This window comes from Agelaius tricolor, unplaced genomic scaffold (assembly GCF_023055355.1).
Source record: "Agelaius tricolor isolate 1412-34295 unplaced genomic scaffold, bAgeTri1.0.p SCAF_42, whole genome shotgun sequence".
NCBI lineage: Eukaryota > Metazoa > Chordata > Aves > Passeriformes > Icteridae > Agelaius > Agelaius tricolor.
Window position 1 is genome coordinate 3001283 of NW_027269302.1, and position 20462 is coordinate 3021744.

At 48.1% G+C, this 20462-nt stretch overlaps 2 protein-coding genes across 2 annotated transcripts in view; one reads left to right on the forward strand and one right to left on the reverse strand.

Moving 5' to 3' along the window:
- Window positions 1-20462, forward strand: part of LOC139603915 (zinc finger protein 239-like) — a 169557-nt gene that overhangs the window by 26374 nt on the left and 122721 nt on the right. The window lies entirely within an intron of this gene.
- LOC139603943 (atypical kinase COQ8B, mitochondrial-like) lies at window positions 238-18945 on the reverse strand. The gene is made up of 12 exons (XM_071454944.1): window positions 18873-18945; window positions 17572-17649; window positions 16678-16782; window positions 14981-15066; window positions 12080-12220; window positions 11326-11407; window positions 9060-9153; window positions 6188-6329; window positions 4876-4983; window positions 3458-3523; window positions 2047-2133; window positions 238-609 (listed from the first exon to the last, which is right to left on the reverse strand). The coding sequence occupies exons 1-12, from the start codon at window positions 18877-18879 to the stop codon at window positions 238-240; spliced, it is 1368 nt and encodes a 455-aa protein (XP_071311045.1). The 5' UTR covers window positions 18880-18945.

Here is a 20462-nt window from a genome sequence, read left to right on the forward strand (position 1 = left end):
TGTGACCCCAAACCCAAACCCCAAAAATGAAGCCCCCAGCCCCAATTTTTGGGCTGCAATCCCCCTTTATTGACCCTGGGTTTACCCCCTGGTTTTTGGGGTTCCCCTGGGGTTTTTTGGGTTCTCCCCACCCCAAATTCTCTCCGAACCCCCCAAATCTCCCCAACCCCAAACCCAGAACCCCAAAAATGAAGACCCTAGACCCCCATCCCCAATTCTTCCCCCCCCACTCCCCCTTCACTGCCTCCCGCTCCCCTCTCCCTTTACATTTCGGGTCTCCCCGCATTTTGGGTTCTCCCCGCATTTTGGGGTCCCCCCCGTTTCCCGGGGTCGGTTTTCGGGGTGCCAGTAGGAGCTGTAGAGCTGCAGGAAGAGCTCCCTGCAGGGCACGCGCCCCCCGAGGTGGGCGCAGGCCATGAAGACCCCCCCCAGTTTGCGGTGCAGGGCGTAGCTGGGCTCGGGGGGCGGCCCCAGGCGGCCCCGCAGGATTTGGGGGAGCAGCCCCCGAACCCCCCGGGCCGTGGCCTGAACCCCGAAATCGAAGGGTTGGGAGCCCCAAAAGGGCTCCCCCAGCAGCAGGACGGCCTGGAGGTGCAGGGACTCCATGGCCTGATGGGGAAAAGAGAGAGATTTGGGGAAAAACGACCAAAAATTTGGGGAAAAAACCGAGTAAAACTTGGGAAATAAACGACCAAAATTTGGGGAAAAAAACCAGAAAAATTTGGGGGAAAAAACAACCAGAATTTGGGGAAAAACCAGAAAAATTTGGGGAAAAACCAGAGAAATTTGGGGGAAAAATGACCAAAATTTGGAGGAAAAAACAGAGAAATTTGGGGAGAAAACAGAGAAATTTGGGGAAAAAACCAACCAAAATTTGGGGAAAAAACGACCAGAATTAGAGGGAAAAAACAACCAAAATTTGAGGGAAAACCAATCAAAATTTGGGGAAAAAACAGAGACATTTGGGGAAAAACGACCAAAATTTGGGGGAAAAAAACCAGAGAAATTTGGGGACAAACAGCCAAAATTTGGGGGAAAACAGAGAAATTTGGGGGAAAAACAGAGAAATTTGGGGAAAAAATGACCAAAATTTGGGGAAGGCAAAAGGGTGAAAATTGGGGAGTTTTGCCCCAAAATTGGGAGGTTTGGCCTCAAAACGGGGGAAGAGAAAAGGCCTAAAATTGGGGGTTTTGGCCCCAAAATTGGGGTGAAAAGGGGACTCAAAACAGGGTTGAAAGAGGCCTAAAATTGGGTTTTTTCCCCCCCAAATTGGGGTGAAAAGGGGACTCAAAATGTGGCTGAAAGGGGCCCAAAATTGGGGGGTTTTGCCCCAAAATCTGGGGTTTTTTTTGGCCCAAAATTGGGGTAGAAAGGGACTCAAAACGGGGTTGAAAGGGGCCCAAAACTGGGATTTTTTGGCCCAAAATTTGGGGGGTTTTGGCCCAAAATTGGGGTGAAAAGGGGACTCAAAAAAGGACCCAAAATTGGGATTTTTTTGCCCCAAAATTTGGGGTTTTTTTTGCCCCAAAAATTGGGGTGAAAAGGGGACTCAAAACGGGGTTGAAAGGGACCCAAAAATTGGGATTTTTTTGCCGCAAAATTAGGCTGAAAAGGGGACTCAAATAGGGGTCCAAAATGGTTTTTTTTGCCCCAAGATTTGGGGTTTTTTTGGCCCCAAAATTGGGATGAAAAGGGGACTAAAAACAGGGTTGAAAGGGGCCCAAAATTGGGATTTTTTTTTTGCCCCAAAATTTGGGGTTTTTTGCCCCAAATTGGGGTGAAAAGGGGACTCAAAACAGGGTTGAAAAGGGCCCAAAATTGGGATTTTTTGCCCCAAAATTTGTTGTGTTTTTTTTTCCCCCCCAAATTGGGGTGTAAAGGGGACTCAAAAGGGGGATGAAAGGGGACCAGAATTGGGATTTTTTGCCCCAAAATTTGTTTTATTTGGCCCAAAATTGGGGTGAAAAGGGGACTCAAAACAGGGTTGAAAGGGCCCCAAAGTTGGGATTTTTTGCCCCAGAATTTGGTTTTTCTGCCCCTTCTCACCGGGGACTCGAAGCCCGTCAGGAATTTCAGCTCCCGGGATTTCCTCAGGATTTTCTCCTCGTCCCTGTCGGCCGCAGCCCGAATCACCTGCAACCCAAACATTCTCAATTTTTACCCAAATTTTGGGTTTTTTACACCATTTTCAGCTTTTTTTTTTTTTTTCTGGGCTATTTTCCCATCAAAATTCCACAAAATCCCCTCAAAATCCTCATAAAATCCCCCCAAAAGCTGCTAAAATTCCCCCAAAATCCCCTCAAAATCCCTGAAAATCCCCCCAAAAATTCCCCCAAATTCCCCATTTTTCCTCCTTTATTCCTATTTTCTCCTGTTCTTTCCAGTTTTTCCCATATTTTTCCCCATTTCCCCCCTTTTTACCATATTTTTCCCCCATTTTGCCCCATTTATTCCCATTTTTCCACATTTTCCTCTTTCCCCGTTTTTTCTCACTTTCCCTCTTTTTTTCCCCATTTCTCCCCTTTTTAAATTTTTTTTTCAAATTTTCACATTTTTCCTGTTTTATCCCATTTTCTTCCCAATTTTCCCATTTTTCCTATTTATTCCCCATTTTTTCCCGTTTTTTTTCTCATTTTTCTGAGATTTTTCTCCCATTTCTTTCCCTGATTTTTTTCCATTTTTCCCCATTTTTCTATTTTTTCCCATTTTCCCCCATTTTCCCCCCTTTTTTTCCTTTTTCCCCATTTCCCCATTCTTTCCCCCCTGTTTCTCATTTTTTCCCATTTTTTCCTGGGGTTTTTCCCCATTTTCCCCCATTTTTTCCTCTTTTTTTCCTTTTTCCCCCTTTTCCCCATTTTCCCCCATTTTTTCTCCCATTATTTCCCCCTTTATTCCTATTTTCTCCTGTTTTTTCCAGTTTTTCCCCATTTTTCCAGTCTTTCCCATATTTTTCACCCATTTCCCCCCTATTTTTCCCAATTTTCCCCCCTTTTTCCCATTTCCCCCATATTCTTTCCCTCACATTTCTCATTTTTTCCCATTTTTTCCTGGGGATTTTCCCCATTTCCCCCATTTTTCCCCCCACATTTCTCATTTTTCTCCATTTTCCCCAGGATTTTCCCCCATTTTCCCGAGGATTTTTCCCCATTTTTCCCTCACATTTCTCATTTTTTTCAATTTTTCCCGCGTTTTTGCCCATTTTCCCCCATTTTTCCCAGGTTTTTTTTCCCCATTTTCCCCCATTTCCCCCATTCTTTCCCTCACATTTCTCGTTTTTCCCCATTTTTCCCCATTTCCCCCCATTCTTTCCCTCACATTTCTCATTTTTCCTGTATTTTCCCGTTTTTTTGCCCATTTTCCCCCATTTTCCCCCATTCTTTCCCTCACAATTTCTCATTTTCCCCATTTTTCCCGGTTTTTGCCCATTTTCCCCCATTTTTGCCCCATTTTTCCCCACCTCTATGTAGAGATCCGTGAATTCCTTCTTGAAGCTCCGGCAGGCCCCGAAATCCAACAGCGTCACCTGGGGGGGCCAAAAATCCCCAAAAATCCAACGAAATCCCCAAAAATATCCCAGAGGTGGAGGGGAGGGCAAGGAGTTGGGATCTCCCAAAAAAATCCCCCAAAAATTTGCCCCAAATCCTAAAAAAAAATCATTAAAAAAAAATCCTAAAAAAATAAAAAAAAAACCAAAAAACAAAAAAAATCCTGAAAATATCACAAAAACCTCAAAAAATCCCCCCCAAATCCTCAGAAAATGCTGAAAAAATCCTCAAAAAATCTTGAAAAACTCCCCCAAAAAATCCAGAAAAACTTAAAAAAAATTCCCCAAAAAATCCTCAAAAAATCCTGAAAAAATCCTGAAAAAACTCCCCAAAAATCCTGAAAAAATCCTCAAAAAATCCTCAAAAAATCCCGAAAAAACCCTCAAAAATACTGAAAATAATCCCAAAAAATCCTGAAAAAACTGTCAAAAATATTTAAAAAATCTAAAAAAAATCATCCCCAAAAAGTTCCCAAAAAAACCCTGAAAAAAAATCACAAAAAATTCTCAAAAAGTCCTGAAAAAACCCCTCCAAAAATCCTGAAAGTAATCCCAAAGAATCCTGAAAAAATCGTCAAAAATACTCCAAAAAAAAATCTAAAAAAAAATCTCCAAAAAGTCCCCAAAAAAACCTGAAAAAAATCCCCAAAAAAACCTGAAAAAATCCCCAAAAATTCTCAAAAAATCCCCTAAAAAAACCTGAAAAAATCACAAAAAATTCTCAAAAAAAAAAAAAAAAATCCCCCAAAAAACCCTGAAAAAATCACAAAAAAAAAATCTCAAAAAACCTTGAAAAAAATCTCAAAAAATCCTCCAAAAATCCAAAACAAATCACAAAATATTCTCAAAAAATCCCCAAAAAATCCCCACAAAAATTCTTAAAAAATCTCCCCAGAAAATCTGAAAAAAACCCCCACAAAATTCTCAAAAAATCCCCCCCTCCCCACCAAAAAAATCCAACAAAATCCCCAAAAAATCCTCAAAAAAACTCCAGAAACCCTGAAAAAAAAATCACAAAAAAATCTCAAAAAATCCCAAAAAAACCTGAAAAAAAATCACCAAAAATTCTCAAAAAATCCCCCCAAAAAACTGAAAAAACTCCCCAAAAAATCTCAAAAAAATCCCAAAAAAATCCCCCTTCCCCACCAAAAAACCCCCCAACAAAATCCCCACTAAAACCCCAAAAATTTACCCTTAAATCCCCTCAAACCCCCCAAAATCCCTTCAAATTCCCCTAAACCCCCCCAAAATCCATTTGAATTCCCCCAAACTCCCCTCGAACCCCACCGGACTCCCCCAAAAGCCCCAAAATTGGGGATTTTCCCCCTCACTTGGTGGCTGTCGCTGTCGTAAAGGAAATTGGCCCAGTTGGGATCGGTTTGCATGAAACGGAACTGGAAAAGCTCCTGGAGGCACAGGCGGAGCAGCTCTGTGCAGATCTGGGCGGGAAAGGGTTAAAGTGGGCAGGGAAAGGGTTAAATTGGGAGGAGAAGGGTTCAATTGGGCACTGAAAGGGTTAAATTGGGGCATAAAGGGTTTTATTGGGGAGGGAAATGGTTAAATTGTGCAGGAAAGGGTTAAAAGGGGTGGAAAGGGTTAAAATGGGAGAGAAAGGGTTAAAATGGGGGAAAGGTTAAATTGGGATGGAAGAGGTTAAAATGGGCAGGAAAGGGTTAAATAAGGCACTGAAAGGGTTAAATTGGGAGGGGGAAGGGTTAAAATGGGCATGGAAAGAGTTAAATTAGGACAGAAAGGCTTAAAATGGGTGGGAAACGGTTAAATTGGGAGGGGAAGGGTTAAATTGGGCACTGAAAGGGTTAAATTCCTGGGGCAGGGGCAGTTCAAAGCCAAAAAATCCCAAATCCACCTCAAAGTCCCCAAATCTCCCTAAACCCCCCCCCGAAAAATCCCCAAATTTCCCCCACCCAAATCCCCAAAAATCCTCCCCAAAAATCCCCCCCCCAGAATCCCCAAACGCCCTCAAATACCCCAATTTTTGGGTCCCACCCCAAATCCCCCCAAAATCCTTCCAAAAAAATCCCAAATCCTCCCCAAAGCCCCCAAATCCTCCTAAAATCTTCCCCAACCCCCCCCAATCCCCCCTATAATCCCCCCCAAACCCCCCCTCAAAAATCCCCCAAAGTCCCAAAAATCGGCCCTAAACCCCCCTAAAAATCCCCAAAGTCCCCAAGTCCCCCAAATTCCCCCAAATGCCCCCTAAAATCTCCCCCACCCCCCCCTCAAAAATCCCAAAATCCCCAAAATTCCCCCCAATCCGGGTGCCCCCCCACCCGGTCCCACCGCTCCTGGGGGAGGCTCTGGCACCACCCAAAGACCCCAAAATACCCCCAAAATCCCCCCAAAAATCACCCCCAAACCTCCCCAAAAATTCCCCCAAATCCCCCCTAAAATCATCCTCAAACCCCCCCCCCAAAAAAACCCAAAATCCCAAAATCTGCCCCAAACTCCCCTAAAAATCCCCAAAAACCCCCCAACCTCCCCAAATCTCCCCCAAAAAAACCCCAAAAATCCGCCCCAAACACCCCAAAAATCCCTCAAAAATCCCAAAATCACGCCCCAATCCCCCCCCCCCCAATCCCCAAATTCCCCAAATCCCCCCAAATTCTGCTGCCCCCCCCACACCCGGTCCCGCCGCTCCTGGGGGAGGCTCCGGCAGCGCTCCAGGGGCTCGCCCCTCCCCCACTCGGTGCAGAGCACGCGGCGCGCGCTGAGCGCGGGAACCACGGCGGGAACGCGGAAAAAGCGATCGGAGCCCAGCAGGGACCTGGAACGGCCAAAAACATCCGAAAAAAACCCAAAATACACGTGGAAATCGCAAAAAAAAATTCCATAAAATTCGGCCAACCCCCCCCCAAAAAATCCGCCCAAAATCCGTGAAAATCCCCCCCAAATGGGCACAGAAAAAGGGGTCGGAACTCAGGAGGGAACTGGGAAATCCCAAAAATCCCAAATCCCGAAAAATCCCAAAAATTCCAAGTGAAAATCACAAACAAAACCCAAAAAATCCAGCCAGAAATGGCCCCAAAAGGGCAAAAACCACCCCAAAAATCCCAACCGAAACCCCCCAAAAATCCATCCAGAAATGGCCCCAAAAGAGCAAAATACCCAAAAAAAGGCAAGATACCCAAAAAGGGTAAAATACCAAAAAAATCGCCCCAAAAATCCCTCCCAGAAATGGCCCCAAAAGGGCAAAAATTGCCCCAAAAATCCCACCCAGAAATGGCCTCAAAAGGGCAAAATCGCCCCCCAAAAATCCACCCAGAAATGGCCCCAAAAGGGAAAAAATCGCCCCAAAAATCCCTCCCAGAAATGGCCCCAAAAGGGCAAAAGTTGCCCCAAAAATCCCAACCAAAACCCCCCAAAAATCCCTCCCAGAAATGGCCCCAAAAGGCAAAAATGGCCCCAAAAATCCCTCCCAGAAAAAGTGATCGGAGCCCAGCAGGGACCTGGAACGGCCAAAAACACCCCAAAAACCCCAAAATCACTGAAAACCACCCGGGAAAATCCACCCAGAAACGGCCCCAAAAGGGCGAAAAACGCCCCAAAAATCCCAACCAAAACCCCCCAAAAATCCCTCCCAGAAATGGCCCCAAAAGGGCAAAAATCGCCCCAAAAACCCAACCCAGAAGGGACCCAAAAGGGGAAAAACAGCCCCAAAATTCCCAACCAAAACCCCCCTAAAATCCACCCAGAAATGGCCCCAAAAGGGCAAAATCGCCCCAAAAATCCCTCCCAGAAATGGCCCCAAAAGGGCAAAAATCGCCCCAAAAATCCCAACCAAAACCCCCCAAAAATACCACTCAGAAATGGCCCCGAAAGGGCAAAAATCGCCCCAAAAATCCCAATCAAAACCCCCCAAAAATCCACCCAGAAATAGCCCCAAAAGGGCAAAAATGGCCCCAAAAATCCTTCCCAGAAATGGCCCCAAATGGCCAAAATCGCCCCAAAAATCCCACCCAGAAATGGCCCCAAAGGGGCAAAAATCGCCCCAAAAATCCCTTCCAGAAAAAGGGGTCCAAACCCAGCAGGGACCTGGAATGGCCAAAAACCCCAAAACTGCCCCAAAACTGCACCGAACCCCCGAAATACCCAAATTTGCCCAAATTTGCCCGAACCCACTGGAATTTGCGGGCGCTCTGCGCCTCCCTCTCGTAGTCGCACTCGAGCTCCAGCTCCCTGAAATCCCCTAAATCCCCTAAAACTGCCCCAAAACTGCCCCTAAATCCCCTGAACTGCCCCTAAATCCCCTAAACCTGCCCTAAAAGTGTCCTAAAATCGCCAAAAATCCCCTCAACCTGCCCCAAATCCCCTTTAAAACCGTTCCTAAAATCCCCAAAAACTGCCCCTAAACCCCCTAAACATGCACCTAAATCCCCTAAACCTGCTCTAAAAGTGTCCTAAAATCCCCCAAAACTGCCCCCAAATCCCCCAAAACCACCCCGAAACTGCCACTAAATCCTCTAAACTGCCTCTAAACTGCTCCAAAACTGCCCCAAAACTGCCCCTAAATCCCCTGAAATTCCCTAAATCCCCTAAACCTGCCCAAAAAACTGCCCTAAAACCGCCCCCAAACCTGCCCCAGAATCCACCCTAAAAACCCCAAAACTGCCCCGAAATTGCTCCAAAATCCCCTAAACATGCACCTAAATCCCCTAAACCTGCCCAAAAATCCCCCTAAAATCCACAAAAACTGCCCTAAAACCGCCCCTAAACCTGCCCTAGAATCCCCCCTAAAAACACCAAAACTGCCCTGAAACTGCCCCGAAACCACCCCTAACAACCCCAAAATCGCCCCAAAACTGCTCCTAAATCCCCTAAACTGCCCCTAAATCCCCTAAAACTGCCCTTAAACGGCCCCAAAAAGCCCCAAAACCGCCCCAAAAGTGCCCCAAAACCTGCTCTAAAAACCCCGAAACTGCCCCTAAAGAGCCCCTAAATCCCCTAAACACCCAAAAAGCCCCAAAAAGCCCCAAAAAGCCCCAAATTTGCCCAAACTCACCTGAATGTGCGGGCGCTCTGCGCCTCCCTCTCATAGTCGCACTCGAGCTCCAGCTCCCTGAAATCCCCTAAATCCCCTAAAACTGCCCCAAAATCCCCTAAACTGCCCCTAAATCCCCTAAACCTGCCCAAAAATCCCCCTAAAATACCCAAAAAGTGCCCTAAAACCGCCCTAAGAGTGCCCCTAAACCGCCCCTAAAATCCCCAAAAGTGCCCCAAAACCGCCTCTAAAAAGCCCAAACCTGCCCCAAAACTGTGCTGGAATCTCCACAAAACCGCCCCAAAACTGCCCCAAAATCCCCTAAACCCCCTAAACGTGCACCTAAATCCCCTAAAACTGCCCTAAAAGTGTCCTAAAATCCCCAAAAACTGCCCCAAAACCGCCCCTATAAACCCCGAAACTGCCCCAAAAGTGCCCCAAAACCGCCCCTAAATCCCCTAAACACCCAAAAATCCCCGAATTTGCCCAAATTTGCCCAAATTTGCCCGAACTGACCGGAATTTTTGGGCGCTCTCGGCCTCCCTCTCGTAGTCGCACTCGAGCTCCAGCTCCCGCTGCAGCGCCCGCAGCGCCGGGGCCGCAAAGAGCCCTGGGAAAAATGGGGAGAAAAACGGGGAATTTGGGAAAAATGGGGAGAAAAAGCGGGAATTTGGGGAAAATGGGGGAAAAAACCGGGAATTTGGGCAAAATAATGGGGATTTGGGGGGAAAAAATTGGGAATTTGGGAAAAATGGGAAATGGGGAGAAAAAAGGGGAATTTGGGAAGAATAATGGGAATTTGGGAAAAACTGGGATTTTGGGAAAAATAACGGGGATTTGGGAAAAATGATGGGGACTTTGGGGGGAAATAACGGGAATTTGGGAAAAAAGGGGAATTTGGGGGAAAATAATGGGGACTTGGGAAAAAGAATGGGGATTTTGGGGGGAAAAATGGGGATTTGGGGGAAATAATGGGAATTTGGGAAAAATGGGAAATGGGGAGAAAAAAGGGGAATTTGGGAAAAAAGGGGAATTTGGGAAAATGGGAATTTGGCGGGGAAAATGGGGAATTTGGGAAAAATAATGGGGATTTGGGGGAAAATAAGGGAATTTGGGAATAAAAAAAAAGGGATTTTTGGGGAAGTATAGTGGGATTTTGGGCAAAAATAAAGGGATTTTGGGCAAAATAATGGAATTTTGGGGAAATAAATAATGGGATTTTGGGAATTAAATATTGGGATTTTGAGGGAAAATTAAAGGGATTTGGGGAAAAAATAAAGGGATTTTGGGAATTAAATAATGGGATTTTGGGGATAAATAATGGGAATTTTTGGGAAGATGAAAAAAGGGATTTTGGGGGAAAATAATGGGAATTTTGGGAATAAAAAAGGGATTTTTGGGGAATTAAATAATGGGAATTTGGGGGATAAAATAATGGGAATTTTTGGTTTAAATAATGGAATTTTGGGGGATTAAATAATGGGAATTTGGGAATTAAATAAGGGGATTTTGGGGAAAATAAATAATGGGAATTTGGGGAATAAATAATGGGAATTGGGGAAAATAAATAATGGGAATTTGGGGATAAAAAAGGGGATTTTTGGAAAATAAATAATGGGAATTTGGGGATAAAAAAGCGGATTTCTGGGAATTAAAAACTGGGATTTTGGGGGGAAAAGAATGGGATTTGGGGGAATAAAAAAGGGGATTTTGGGGAAAGAGCAGGAATTTGGTGGGAAAAGGGGGATTTGGGTGAGTTTGGGTCATTTTGGGTTGATTTTGGGTGATTTTATGAGATTTTGGGGTGATTTGGGTCAATTTTAGGTGATTTGGGGTCGATTTCCGTTTGCTTTGGGGTGGTCTGAGCTGATTTTGGGGTGATTTGGGACGATTTTGGGTTGATTTTGGTTTGGGTGATTTTTGGGTGATTTTGAGGTGATTTTGGGGTGATTTCAGGTGACTTGGGGTGAATTTCTGTTGATTTTGGGGTGATTTCAGGCGATCTGAGGCAATCTTGGCTGGGTTTGGGGTGATTTTGGGGTGATTTTAGGTTGATTTGGGGCATTTTGGGGCTGATTTCAGGGGATTTTGGGCGAATTTGGGGGTAATATGAGGTAATTTTGGGTATTTTGGGGGTGATTTTAGGTAATCTGGAGTGATTTCAGGGTGATTTGAGCTGTTTTGGGGGTTTTAGGGGGTATTTGGGGTGATTTTGGGATCTTTTTGGGGTATTTTGGGTGAATTTTGGGCTGTTTCAGGGGGTATTTTGGGGTGTTTTAGGGGTGATTTTGGGCTGGTTTTGGGGCTGTTTAGGGGGGTATTTTGGGGTGATTTTGGGGTATTTTGGGTGAATTTGGGTGATTTTGAGGTGTTTTGGGTGATTTGGGGCTGTTTTGGGGGGTATTTTGGGTAAATTTGGGTGGTTTTGGGCTGTTTTTGGGGTATTTTGGGTGATTTTGGGGTGTTTTAAGGGGTACTTTGGGTGATTTTGAGGTGATTTTGGGGTGATTTGACGTAATTTTGAGTGTTTGGGGGGTGATTTTGGGGTGTTTTAGGGGGGATTTTAGGTGATTTAAGTTGATTTTAGGTGATTTGGGGCAATTTTAGGGTGAAATTGGATCGATTTGGGGGTGATTTGGGGCTGGTTTTGGGGAGTATTTTGGGTGATTTGGGGCTGGTTTTGGGGTATTTTTTGGTGATTTGGGGCTGGTTTTGGGAGTATTTTGGGTGATTTTGTGCTATTTTTGGGGTATTTTGGGTGATTTTTGGGTGTTTTTGAGACCTTTAGGCAGCCCCGGGCTGAGGCTCAGCAGGGTCAGGAGATTTTCGACGTCGCTGCCGATGCTGAGGGCGACGCCCGGGTACTGGGGGAACCCGAAAATCCCCAAAATTCCCACCCAAATTCCCAAAACTTCCACCCAAATCCCCACCCAAATCCCCAAAATTCCCAAAATTGCCCAATTTCCACCCAAATTCCCACCCAAATCCCAAAATTCCCACCCAAATTCCCCACAAATTCCCCAATTTCCACCCAAATCCCCAAAATTCCCACCCAAATTCCCAAAATTCCCGAATTCCCCAAATTTTACCAAATCCCCCAAATTCCACCCAAATATTTCAACCCAAATCCCCCAAATTCCCCACGAATTCCCAAAATTCCCACCCAAATTCCCCAAATTCCCACCCAAATCCCCCAAATCCTTGCCCAAATTCCCACCCAAATTCCCCAAATCCCCAAAATTCCACCCAAATTCCCCCCAAACCCCCAAATTCCCTCCCAAAAAACCCAAATCACCTATAAACCCCAAAATTCCCCCAAACCTTTTTAAAACCCCCAAAAATCCCCCAAAAACCCCCAAGAAAACCCCCCAAAAAATCCCCAAAAATCGAAATTTCCCCCCCCAAAAATAAAAATCCCCCAAAATTCCCCAACACTCCCCAAAAATCCACCAAAATTCCTTTAAAAATCCCCCAAACCCCCTCGATTTTTGCTGGAAATTGCCCAAATTCGGGGTTTTTTGCCCCAAATTCGGCACCTGGACCTTGATGGCGACATCGGCGCCGCTGCGGAGCCGCCCCCGGTGCACCTGGCCCAGGGAGGCAGCGGCCACAGGAACCTCCTGGAACTCCTGGAGCTGCTCCCGCCAGCCCCGGCCCAGTTCTGCATCCAGGACGGCCTGGGGGGAGAATTCCCAACAGTTGCAAAGAATTCCCCAAAAAATCCGGAGAAAAATGGCCAAAATATGGTGAAAATTCGATAAAAATCCCATAAAAACCCCAAATCCTGGAACTCCTGGAGCTGCTCCCGACCCAGCTCCGAGTCCAGGACGGCCTGGGGGGAGAATTCCCAACAATTCCCAAAAAAAATTCCCAAAAAAAAATCCCCAAAAAATCCGGGGAAAAATACCCAAAATATGGGGAAAATAGCCCAAAAATCTCATTAAAATCCTCTAAAAACCCCAAATCCTGGAGCTGCTCCCGCCAGCCCCGGCCCAGTTCTGCATCCAGGATGGCCTGGGGGGAGAATTCCCAACAATTCCAAAAACAAAAATCCCAAAAAAATCCGGGTGAAAATTCCCAAAATATGGGGAAAATAGGCCAAAAATCCCATAAAAATCCTATAAAAATCCTATAAAAACCCCAGCTCCTGGAACTCCTGGAGCTGCTCCCGCCAGCCCCGGCCCAGCTCTGAGTCCAGCACGGCCTGGGGGAGAATTCCCAACAATTCCAAAGAATTCCCAAAGAATTCCCCAAAAAATCCCAAAAAATCTGGAGAAAAAAGGCCAAAATATGGGCAAAATTCGATAAAAATCCTATAAAAAAATCCCATAAAAATCCCATTTAAATATCCTATAAAATCCTATTTAAAATACTATAACAATCCTATTAAAATCCTATTAAAAAAGCCTATAAAAATCCTATTAAAAAAACCTATCAAAATCCTATTAAAAAAATCTTATTAAAAAATCCTATTAAAATCCCATAAATATCCCATAAAAATCCTATTAAAAATCCTATAAAAATCCCATAGAAATCCCATCCAAACCCCAATCCTGGCACTCCTGGAGCTGCTCCCGCCAGCCCCGGCCCAGCTCCGAGTCCAGTATGGCCTGGGGGGAGAATTCCCGAGAATTCTCACAATTCCCAAAAAAATCCCCAAAAAATCCGGGGAAAAACGGCCAAAATATGGGGAAAATATGGTGAAAATCCCATAAAAATCCTATTAAAAAAACCTATAAAAATCCGATAAAAAATCCAATTAAAAAATCCTATTAAAATCCTATAAAAATCCTATTTTTAAAACCTATATAAATCCTATAAATCCCATAAAAATCCTACTAAAAACCCTATAAAAATCCTATTAAAAATGCTATTAAAAATCCTATAAAAATCCCATAAAAAATCCGATAAAAATCCCACAAAAAAATCTCATAAAAAATCCTATAAAAATCCCACAAAAATCCTATTAAAACAATCCCATAACAATCCCATAACAATCCTATTAAAAATCTTATAAATATCCCATAAAAATCCTATTAGAAAACCTATAAAAAAAACTATTAAAAATTCCACAAAAATCCTATTAAAAAAACCTATTAAAAAAACCTATAAAAATCCTATAAAATCCTATAACAATCCTACAACAATCATTTGAAAAAATCCTATAAAAATCCCATAACAATCCTATTAAAAATCCTATAACAATCTTATTTAAAATCCTATAAAAAACCCCACAAAATCCTCCCCAAATCCCCCAGGCCTGGGTTTGGGGTTTTGGGGGTTTTTGAATCTTTGGGATTTTTGGGGTTTGGGGTTTTTGGGATTTTGTGTTTGGGATTCGGCTTTCCGGGTGTTTGAGGTTTGGGTTTTTGGGGTTTGGGATCTTGGGGTTTTGGGGTTTGGGATTTGGGATTTTGGGGTTTTTGGGGTTTGGGGTTTTGGGGGTTTTTGGGATTTTGGGGTTTGGGATTGGGTTTTGGGGTGTTTGGGGTTTTGGATTTTTGGGTTTGGGGTTTTTGGGATTTTTGGGCTTGGGGTTTCTGGGGTTTGGGGTGTTTGGGTTTTAGGGGTGTGGGGGTTTTGGGAGATTTGGGATTTTGGGGTTTTGGTGGTTTGGGGTTTGGGGTTTCGGGGGTTTTTGGGTTTGGGGGTTTGGGATTTTTGGGTTTGGGATTTGGGGGGGTTGGGGTTTTCAGGGGTTTTTGGGTTTGGGATTTTGGAGGTTTGGGATTTGGGGTTTTGGGGTTTTTGGGGTTTGGGTTTCGCAGGTTTGGAGTGTTTTGGGTTTGGGATTTGGGTTTCGAGGTGTTTCGGATTTGGGATTTTGGGGTTTTTAGGATTTGGGGTTTTGGGATGTTTGGGATTTCGGTTTTGGGTTTTTGGGGTTTGGGATTTTGGCCTTTTGGGGGTTTGGGATTTGGGGTTTTTGGGGTTTGGAGTTTTTAGGATTTGGGATTTTTGGGGGTTTTGGGATTTGGAGGTGTTTGGGGTTTGGTGTTTGGGATTTGGTGTTTGGAGTTTGGGATTTTGGGATTTGGGGTTTGGGATTTTGGGGATTTTGAGGTTACGGGGTTTTAGGATTTTGGGCTGTTTTGGGATTTAGGGGTTTGGGGTTTTTAGGATTTAGGATTTTGGGATTTTGGGGTTTGGGATTTGGGGTTTTGGGATTTTGGGATTTGAGGATTTTGGGGTTTGGGATTTTGGTGTTTGGGATTTTGGGATTTTGGTGTTTGGGATTTGGGGTTTGGGATTTTGGCATTTGGGGATTTGGGGTTTGGTGTTTGGGATTTGGGATTTTGGGATTTGGTGTTTGGGATTTTGGGATTTGGTGTTTGGGATTTGGGATTTTGGGATTTGGGATTTGGGATTTTGGGATTTAGGATTTAGGATTTGGGATTTAGGATTCAGGATTTGGGATTGCAGTTCCCGTCCCTCACCCGGCTCTGCCAGCCTGGCATGGGCTCCGCACTCTGCCTCAGCCGGGCCAGGATCCGCTGCAGCTGCGGGGGCAGCAGCTCCGAGTCTGGGATTGAGGGGATTTAGGGGATTTTATAGGGTTTTATGGGGTTTGGGGGGAAAAAGGGATGAGAGACCCCCAAATCCACCCTAAATCCACCCCAAACCCCACCCAGCACCTGCAGGGGCAGCAACTCTGAGTCTGGGGAAAGGGGATTTAGGGGATTGAGGGGATTTAGGGGATTTTATAGGGTTTTATAGGGTTTTATGGGGTTTTATAGGGTTTTATAGGATTTGGGAGAAAAAGGAGATAAAAGACCCCAAATCCACCCCAAACCACCCCAAATCCCACCCCAAACCACCCCAAATCCACCCCAAATCCCACCCAGCACCTGCAGGGGCAGCAGCTCCGTGTCTGGGATTAGGGGATTGAGGGGATTGAGGGAATTTTATAGGGTTTTATGGGGTTTTATGGGATTTGGGGGACAAAGGGATGAGAGACCCCAAATCCACCCCAAACCCCACCCTGCAGCTGTGGGGGCAGCAGCTCTGAGTCTGGGATTAGGGGATTGAGGGGATTGAGGGGATTTTATGGGGTTTTATGGGAGTTTATAGGATTTGGGGGACAAAGGGATGAGAGGACCCCAAATCCCACCCCAAACCACCCCAAATCCCACCCAGCACCTTCAGGGGCAGCAGCTCCAAGCCTGGGGAAAGGGGATTTAGGGGATTTAGGGGATTTTATAGGGTTTTATGGGGTTTTATAGGATTTTAATAGGATTTTTATAGGATTTTAATAGGATTTTAGGGGATTTAGGGGATGAGAAACCCCAAATCCCACCCTGCAGCTGTGGGGGCAGCAGCTCCGAGCCTGGGGGGTTTAGGGGGATTTTTGGGGCATTTTGGGGGCTTTTATGAGTTTGGGGATGGTTTTTAGGGGATTTTTGGGATTTTCTTGGGGTATTTTTGGGATATTTTGGGGATCATTTTTGTTTCTATTTCTGGGGTGGATTTGGGGGATTTTGGGGTGGTTTTGGGGTATTTTTTGGGGTATTTTTGGGGTGGTTTTTGGGACGGTTTTGGGGTATTTTTGGGGTGGTTTTTGGGATGGTTTTGGGGTATTTTTGGGATGGTTTTGGGGGTTTTTGGGGTATTTCAGGGGTGGTTTTTAGGGTATTTTTAGGGTCTCACCGGCTCCGCTGAGCAGCTGCCCCACCTTGAGGGATTTGGGGCATTTTGGGGAGGTTTAGGGGTTTTTGGGATATTTTTGGGGTGGTTTTGGGTTTTTTTTGGGGTATTTTAGGGTATTTTTGGGATATTTTAGGGGTATTTTGGGGGTATTTTAGGGATATTTTTAGGGTATTTTTTGGGTATTTTTACGGATATTTTGGGGGTTTTGGGCTCTCACCTGCCATGCTGAGCAGCTGCCCCACCTTGAGGGGTTTAGGGATATTTTTGGGGTATTTTAGGGATATTTTGGGGGATATTTTGGGGATATTTTTTGGGGAATTTTAGGGATATGTTTGGGGTATTTTGGGGGTATTTTTGGGATATTTCAGGGATATTTTGGGTCTCATCTGCCATGCTGAGCAGCTGCCCCACCTTGAGGGGTTTGGGGTATTTTGGGGGTGGTTTTTGGGGTATTTTTGGGGTATTTTTGGGATATTTGGGCTCTCACCTGCCATGCTGAGCAGCTGCCCCACCTTGAGCGCCGCCCCCCGGGCCCGGCTGAGCACGGCCACCAAACGCTGAGCGCTGCCCTCAGAGAGAGCCCAGGCGGGAACTGCGGGACAGGGACCACAAAATGGGGATGGGACCCCCGAAAATGGGGATGGGGACATGAAAATGGGGATGGGGACCCTGAAAATGGGGATTGGGGACCCAAAAATGGGGATTGGGGACCCAAAAATGGGGATGGGACCCCGAAAATGGGGATGGGGGGGGATTTAGGATGGGTGAGACCCAAATTGGGTCTGGGGTCTCAGGGGGGATTTGGGGGTTCAGACCCCAATTGGGTCTGGGGGATTTGGGGAGGATTTGGGGGGCATTTGCCCCAATTGGGTCTGGGGTCCCGGGGGGGATTTGGGGGATCAGCCCCAATTGGGTCTGGGGGATTTGGGGGGATTTTGGGGGGGGATCGACTCCAATTGGGTCTGGGATCCTGGGGGGGATTGGCCCCAACTGGGTCTGGGGGATTTTGGGGGGGGATCGGCCCCAATTGGGTCTGGGGTCTCTGGGGTTTCAGCCCCAATTGGGTCTGGGGTCCCGGGGGTCTCTGGGGTCCCGGGGGGATTTTGGGGGGGGGATCGACTCCAATTGGGTCTGGGGGATTTGGGGAGGATTTGGGGGGATCAGCCCCAAATTGGGTCTGGGGTCCTGGGGGGATTTTGGGGGGGGATTGGCCCCAGTTGGGTCTGGGGGATTTGGGGGGGATTTGGGGGGGATTGGCCCCAATTGGGTCTGGGGGAATTGGGGGGATTTGAGGTTTCAGACCCCAATTGGGTCTGGGGGATTTGGGGAATTGGCCCCAATTGGGTCTGGGGTCCCGGGGGTCCCAGGGTCCCTCACTCACCCTGGCGCCGTTCCTGCCCCCGCAGCCGCGTCCGGGCGGCCTCAGCCAAAGCCCCCAGACCCAAATCCAGAGCCAGACCTGGGAGACGCCCCAAAAACTGAGAGAGCCCAAAGCCCCCAGACCCAATTCCAGAGCCGGACCCCTCCCAGTTCCCTCCCATTTCCCCATTTCCAGTCCCTCCCATTCCCTCCCAGTCTGTCCCAGTTCCCATTCCCAGTCTGTCCCAATGCTCCCAGTTCCCCAATTCCCCATTCCCAGTTGCTCCCAGTGCTCCCAGTCCATCCCAGTTCCTCCAGGTCTCTCCCAGTTCCCCCATTTCCCATTCCCAGTCCCCCCCAGTCCCTCCCAGTTTCCCCATTTCCTGTTCCCAGTCTGTCCCAGTTCCCATTCCTAGTGCTCCCAGTTCCCCATTCCCAGTTGCTCCCAGTCCGTCCCAGTGCTCCCAGTTTCCCCAGTTCCCATTCCCAGTCCCTCCCAGCCTCTCCCAGTCCCCATTCCCAGTTTGTCCCAGTTTGTCCCAGTCCCCCCCAGTCCCCCATTCCCAGTCGCTCCCAGTCTGTCCCAGTTCCCCCATTTCCCATTCCCAGTGCTCCCAATTCTCTATTCCCAGTCCCTCCCAGTCCATCCCAGTTCCCCAATTCCCCATTCCCAGTCCTTCCCAGTCCATTCCCAGTTTGTCCCAGTCCTTCCCATTTCCCATTCCCAGTCCCTCCAAGTCCATCCCAGTCCCCATTCCCAGCCCCTCTCAGCCCGCCCCAGTCCCTCCCAGTGTGTCCCATTTCCCATTCCCAGTCTGTCCCAGTGCTCCCAGTTCCCCCATTTCCCATTCCCAGTCCCCATTCCCAGTCTGTCCCAGTGCTCCCAGTTCCCCCATTTCCCATTCCCAGTCCCCATTCCCAGTTTGTCCCAGTCCCCACTCCCAGTCCGTCCCAGTGCTCCCAGTTCCCCCATTTCCCATTCCCAGTCCCCATTCCCAGTTTGTCCCAGTCCCCATTCCCAGTCCGTCCCAGTGCTCCCAGTTCCCCCATTTCCCATTCCCAGTCCCCATTCCCAGTTTGTCCCAGTCCCCATTCCCAGTCCGTCCCAGTGCTCCCAGTTCCCCCATTTCCCATTCCCAGTCCCCATTCCCAGTTTGTCCCAGTCCCCATTCCCAGTCCGTCCCAGTTCCCATTCCCAGTCCATCCCAGTCCCCATTCCCATTTCCCATTCCCAGTCCATCCCAGTCCCCATTCCCAGTCTGTCCCAGTCCATCCCAGGCCCCATTCCCAGTTTGTCCCAGCCCCTCCCAGTTTCCCCAGTACCGGCCATGTTCGCCGCCCGTCTCGCTCTCCCCACGGGCACCGGGCGCCCCCGGCCCCACCCAGACACCTTGGGGGGGGGCACAGAGTGAGAGACCCCCGGGACAGCCCAAAACTGGGACACCCCAAAATCTCGGGCACCCCAAAATCGGGGCCACCCCAAAATCCAGGACCCCCAAAATTTGGAACCTTAAAACGCCCCAAAACCTGGACACCCGAAAATCCGGGACCCCAAAACTGGGACACCCCAAAATCGGGGACCCCCAAAATCCGGGACACCCCAAAATCCGGGACACCCCAAAATCGGGGCCATCCCAAGACTAGGACACCCAAAATCGAGGATCCCCCAAATCCGAGACCCCCAAAATCCGGGACCCCCCCAATAAAAGGGCCGGGACCCCCCAAAAAGATCAGGACCCCCCCCCCCCGCAAATCTGGGACCCCTCCCCAAATTCCCAGACCCCCCCCCCAAAAAATATCGGGGACCCCCCCCCTATAAACACTGGGAACGCCCCCAAAACAAAGGACGGGGACCCCCCCCCCCCAAATCTCGAGACCCCCCCAAAAAAGGGACAGGGACCCCCCTCCCCCCCAAAATTTGGGGACCCCTCCCCAAAAAAGAGCCGGGACCCCCCTCAAGTCACTGACCGGATTTTGGGGGGGGGTCTCGGCTGCTTTTGGGGGGGTCCCCGTTTTTGGGGGGGTCCCCGTTTTTGGGGGGGTCCCGGCCGAGCCCCCCGAGGGCCCCCCCCGAGCCATGCAAGGCCCGGGGGGACCCCCGGGACAGGAGGAGCATTGCGGGGGGAGGAGGAAACGAGAAATTTGGGGGGATTTGGGGGTTCAGGGGGTCAAGAGGGGCTCAGGAGATTTGGGGGGGGTCCGAGGAGGATTTTTGGGGGGGTCCCGGGGCCGATTTTGGGGGATTTGGGGGGGATTTTGGGGGGGGGGTCCCGGGGCCGATTTTTGGGGGGATTTTGGGGGGGTCTCGGGGTTATTTTGGGGGGGTCTCAGGGGGATTTTTGGGGTTGTTTTTGGGGGGGTCTCGGGGCGATTTTCGGGGAGCTCAGGAGGGCTCCGGAGGGATTTTTGGGGGAATTCTGGGGGAATTTCGGGATGGTTTGAGGGGTCCCCGGGGAGATTTTTGGGGTTATTTTGGGGGGTCCCGGGAGGTGTTCGGGGGGGATTTTTGGTGTTATTTTGGGGGGGGGGGTCTCGGGTGAGTTTTGGGGTTATTTTTAGGGAGTTTAGGGGGATTTGGGGGAGATTATTTTGGGCGGGGTGTTCTTGGGGTGAGTTTGGGGGTTTTTTGGGGAGGTCCCGGGGTGGGTTAGGGGAGGGTCTCGGGGGGAGTTTCGGGGGATTTGGGGAGGTTTCGAAGGATTTTGGGGCTCCCGGGGTTGGTTAGGGGGGTCTCGGGGTGCGTTTTGGGGATATTTCGGGCGGGATTTCGGGGGATTTTGGGGGGCGTTTTGGAGGGGATTCCGGGGTGGGGTAGGGGAGGGCCCCGGGGTGGGGTAGGGAAGGGTCGGGGGGGGGGGTTTCAGGGATATTTTGGGGCGGTTTCGGGCGATTTTGGGGCTCCCGGGGGTCCCC